Source organism: Oncorhynchus kisutch, linkage group LG23, assembly GCF_002021735.2.
Source record: "Oncorhynchus kisutch isolate 150728-3 linkage group LG23, Okis_V2, whole genome shotgun sequence".
Taxonomy (NCBI): domain Eukaryota; kingdom Metazoa; phylum Chordata; class Actinopteri; order Salmoniformes; family Salmonidae; genus Oncorhynchus; species Oncorhynchus kisutch.
In genome coordinates this window covers 28,409,689-28,414,546 of record NC_034196.2, presented here as the reverse complement: position 1 = coordinate 28,414,546, position 4,858 = coordinate 28,409,689, and the positions used below count along the sequence as shown (strand labels likewise).

The window sequence follows — 4,858 nt, the reverse complement described above, 5'->3', positions numbered from 1 at the left end:
TTTAGATGAATGAAAATGTCATTATTGATAGTTTGCATTTTTTATATGTATTATTATTGTATTTATATGTATTATTATTGTATTTATATGTATTATTATTGTATTTATATGTATTATTATTGTATTTATATGTATTATTATTGTATTTATATGTATTATTATTGTATTTATATGTATTATTATTGTATTTATATGTATTATTATTATTTAAAAAATGTAACCCTCATTTTTACCTTTTGGGATCTTTATTATCCACCTGTACAGTAGGTGGCGGAATACACATATAATTGTTGCGAACGCCACTATACCATACAAGAAGAAGAAGAAGATGATGATGATGATGATGATGATAATAACGACGACGGGATTGGGCCATGTTACAGAGTGCGAATAGACTGCATGACAGAGATCGACTGACATGAGATTCTCATAGTAAGCAGCCTACTTCATTTGCAATCATAACCGAATGTTAGTTCCATGTTGATTTCTATAAATTGCTATGTCTTTGTTTCCATGCATCAGGCTTGTTTGTAAACAAAGCTCAGGCAACGTAGCTTGCACTGCACACGTGTGGCTAAATGCAAAACATACCGTCGCACGTACCTGAATGTCCGACCTACCTCAAACTGCACCAGCCTACGTTGTTAGATAGTTGGATGTGTCTTGTAATATCTGAGGGTCGACATTTTAAACCTACAACCGCTGCAAAAATATAGTTTAAATGGCAAAGCGCCGCGGTTTCAGGTCGTCTCTTGTTCCGTACACGTCATTTGTCTGCGACGCTACGGGAATTGTGAGGTGGCAGCTAGCTAGTTAGCGGACCTACCTCCGACATGGTGAGTCTTAAACATCAGCATAGATGTAATAACTTCAATCGCCGCATTAAGATATGGTTTGTGAATTATGTGGAATTTATTTCACTCTTTAAACCGTTCTTATTACGAGCCACTGTCCCTAGTTAGGTAGACAGGTGGCTAACTATTTAGCTAGTCGTAAATTCCACAGCGAAGCCAGCTGAGCTAGCTAGCAAACTTGATTTATCCAGAATTGTGTCATAAATGCATCCTAGAAAGATGATGGATGTTGAACCAGCGATAACCGCTCTCATTCCCTCTCTAGTCTGCCATATTTAATTTCCAGAGCCTGCTGACAGTGATCCTATTGCTCATCTGTACCTGTGCCTATCTCCGAGCCATGGCACCCAGTCTCCTGGACAAGAACAAGACCGGGTACTTACTGACAGTATTAGATGTGGTAACGATAAATGGAAAGATACGTTTATAACATTATTGTGCACCAGTTTTTTTTCTTATGATCCTTTAAACTACTACTACTAGTTTGATTAACAGTCACTCATATTAACAAACTTATTTTGTTTAAAACATCGCATTTTTCTAAGTATAGGCTACTTATCGTAATGAACAATATCAGTAAAATACCAGCGATATGTTATGTGTCTAAACTTTTGGTTTATTGTCCCAGTTCTAGTATGTACTGACAGTGTTATCCCACTGAGCTAAAGCCCTAGTTGTTAACTACCCATCCACAGCCCTGGACTTAGCCTGCTAGAGCCAATGTCCCAGTATTTTTCTTCTCTATCACACCAAAACACCCACACAGACAGTGAGTTAAAGCCTAGAGGCCTATATTTGTTAGTTTCTGAAAGACAACATTCAGGGAAAGTGATGTTACCCCAACGGCCAACTTTAACCCCAGCAGTAATCCAGCAGTAATCCATCTCTGATACACTAACATCATTGCTCAATTCATGATGCCTTTCCAAGCACTCTCACCATTCTGGGAACCCTTAACCAAATCTCACACTTGGTAGCCAGCTAACTACCTCAAGAGACTATTCTGTCTGCCACTGACTCTTCGCATAGGTCTCTACTCAGCGTAGTAGGTCTCTACTCAGATCTTTTGGCTGTCTTGACTCTATTCCACTTCATCCATGTAATGCTCTGGGGAGGAGAGTAGAGCTTTGTGTTTTTATGTGTTCCTTTAGAGGATTGGAAGTGTTTTGCAGCTACTAGCGGTGATAAACAAGACTATATCACTATCATAAACTAGACTGTTTCTGAATCTGAGTGAGTCTGGTATTTGGGACCACATCATACATACACATCACATTAGTTCAATGTTGTTCTTGGTAGGGGGAACCTAAGCGCTGATAACATCACAACAGTTCAGTCTTTCTTTCTTTCTCTCTTTTCACGACTGTGTTTTTTTCCCTCTATCCTCTGAGTGAGGGAGGCTAAGGCAACAAGCTGTGTGCCACATGGTGGGTTAGGGGAAAATTAGGGGATTATTGTGAGCCAGTGATCTGAGCTCGGAAAACACACACTCTCCAAGACAAATTAGAATGACACACTGCCTGGGCATTACAGTGCTGGTGTTAACACATCTTTTCCACTTTCTGAATGTGTTCTACTAATCTAAATATTGGATATTGTTATTTGTGTTCTAAGGGGACTGGTATCATTCAGCAGTGATATGGTGCTGAGTGTGTTTAGACAAGCAACTGAACCAGCTCTTCTCCTCTTTAGGCTAAAGAAAGGAAAGTGATGGGAAGACGGAGGAAAATAGGAAGAGTGCTGCCTGAACCAATGTGAATCTGTCTCCAGTAGCAGTTCTGGTGGCTAAAGCTTTTCTACACAGACAGAGATGAGTGATGGAGAGCGGATAGTGTGTTCTGTTGTGGGTTTAAAACTCCAGCGCAGACCGACTCCCAGAGGAGTGCTTACGCGCAGTCTACACTCTGACCTCTAACCCCTGACCTTTGTCACAGAGCTGATGTTGGGCTCAGTCCCAAGTCTTGGTTTCTTGTCTGGTCTTCCTCATACATACATGGGCCTGGATTTTATTTTCCCACTGCACTTCTCTCACATCTGTCTTTATTTCTGAGGTCAAGAATAAAATTAGACATGCGGGGGGGGGGGGGGGGGGGCTCTTCCCCTCTCCCTCCTCTATGGCTGCTACTGAGGGGAAGGAAATTAATTCAACTGTCTGATCCCCCTAATCATCCCCATCAAGATATGGACACATCATTTCCATCTGCCAGTTCAGTTCAGTTGAGGGCTAGTGGGCTAATTAGTAGCCTCTAGCATCACCTTACTGTACCTCAGTCACCCACTGTCAGTCCACATGTGTGTTTACTAAACTCACGACCCCCTGATGTCAGTTCACTGACTGTCCTCTTCCTTACAGTCTATATGGACTGTCTGTATCTCTCTCTCGATCTACTCTTTACCTAGCTAATTAAAATTGCTTCTTTCTTTTTTCAGCCTCTTGGGTATCTTCTGGAAATGTGCTAGAATAGGTACGTTGAACCCAGATCTAGAAGACATGTGCTGATGGCCATCTATCTATAAGTTGTTGAACTTTTATAACCCAGTGTTGAAATACTGTGGTCAGAGGTTTTTCTGAACACCACGAAAGCATTCAGTATTTCCCTGTTAGCTTCTGAAATCTCCAATCATCACCTCTGACCTCTACCATCTGCCCCCCAGGTGAGAGGAAGAGTCCGTACGTGGCGGTTTGTTGTGTCGTCATGGCCCTCTCCATCCTCTTCTCCGACTAGCAACCCACCCTGCCCCGCACACTGGGATTCCTAGTGGCAGAATAAAGAAAACTGGGTCATTCAGGAAAGCAGCAGCAGTATATCCACTCACAGAGGAGGCCTGTATGGGACACAGCTGTGTTTCTCTTCGGTGGAGTGCCGCAGGGGGCACGGTTAATGGACTGTAGTAACACATAGGGACCCACTCTAGAGAAGATCACAAGCCTCCTCCATCACTCCCTCCATCCTTCTGGTGGCCATTTCACAGTTTAGCCTCAATCAGTTGTTAACCAACGGCCTCCTGGATCTCTCTGTAAACACTGACAGTTGTTGTCCTCTGATATTAACCGTAGGGATTGCCCCATGTTTTTCACTGCACTCTGATTTGTAATGAGGTCCATATGGTAGAAGGACGGATTTTGGGGAGGAGTGTTTTGTGGAGTTGACTGTTTTTCTGTACATAAGACTCCATTGATTAGACTATTGGACAGGTGTGCCTTTCTGTAACCCAGGATTCAGTTTTTTCATTGATCACTGGGGGTATGTCACGAAGTGGCTAAATTTCAGAAACATTAACCCCGTATTCAACTTAAATTCTCATTCAGAAAAGAAGTATTTGATTAGTGTTAACTAGCTAACTGATTGATCCTGTTTGGTGAAACGCGACCCTGTGGTAGTGTTCCATGTCTTTTTTTTATTCCATGTTGTCTTTTTTGTTGTTGCAGTCGTGAGATCTGATGGTCTGTGCAGCGCGACAGGCCGTGAGGCCGATACGTAAGCTTATTAAAGATCAGTGATACTATCAAGAGCAGTGTGCGGTTTCCTTTTTCCCTCATCTTGTCTAATTGTTACCATACACCTGCAAAAAAAGTGCTCAGATGTGCGAGTGCCTTTTGAGTTACTGTGTAGCGTGTCTGAAATCAATAGGACCTGGAACATGCCCATTATAACAGCACTACAGCCAAACTGTCATTAAATCTGAAATAAAGACAATTGTTGTCGTCGTCTCCTGAGGGATTCTTTTCCTGTTTGACTTATTGCCTGTACATACAACCGACAGAATCTCCTAATACACATTAAGAAACTGGAAAACAGGCCAACTCTCCTCTACTACCTAATGGCTACACACACACTGGACCCCGACCCTTATCCAAAGCCTGGTAGCCTAGAATAATGGTTGTATTTGCAGATCTTGAGTATAGTTTTTCCCTCTCGGAAGCCTGGGGTGATTTGTGTCTGTTCTCGAGAGATTGGTTTTAGGGGGACTGTCGTGGAGGGATTGGTGTTGGGTGGGGGGCT

The 4,858-nt window shown here is 42.3% G+C and overlaps 1 protein-coding gene across 4 annotated transcripts; it reads left to right on the top strand.

Annotated features, from left to right (window-relative positions):
* The first annotated feature begins 265 nt into the window (after window positions 1–265).
* LOC109868435 (protein kish-A) lies at window positions 266–4,572 on the top strand. 4 transcript variants are annotated; one of them, XR_002251912.2, is made up of 4 exons: window positions 266–432; window positions 1,120–1,229; window positions 3,285–3,319; window positions 3,510–4,572. XR_002251912.2 is itself a non-coding variant. In XM_020458001.2 (4 exons), the coding sequence occupies exons 1-4, from the start codon at window positions 834–836 to the stop codon at window positions 3,578–3,580; spliced, it is 219 nt and encodes a 72-aa protein (XP_020313590.1). In that variant the 5' UTR covers window positions 324–833; the 3' UTR covers window positions 3,581–4,572. The 4 variants fall into 4 exon arrangements, 2 of the variants coding, with proteins under 2 accessions (XP_020313590.1, XP_020313591.1); XR_004205013.1 differs by having other exon boundaries at window positions 301–432; window positions 2,547–3,319; XM_020458001.2 differs by having other exon boundaries at window positions 324–836.
* Window positions 4,573–4,858: the final 286 nt, after the last annotated feature.

Coding starts and splice junctions, on each gene's coding strand:
- LOC109868435 (XM_020458001.2), top strand. Junction 1,230..3,284: donor CTGGACAAGAACAAGACCGG/GTACTTACTGAC, acceptor TTCTTTTTTCAG/CCTCTTGGGTATCTTCTGGA. Junction 3,320..3,509: donor CTGGAAATGTGCTAGAATAG/GTACGTTGAACC, acceptor TCTGCCCCCCAG/GTGAGAGGAAGAGTCCGTAC.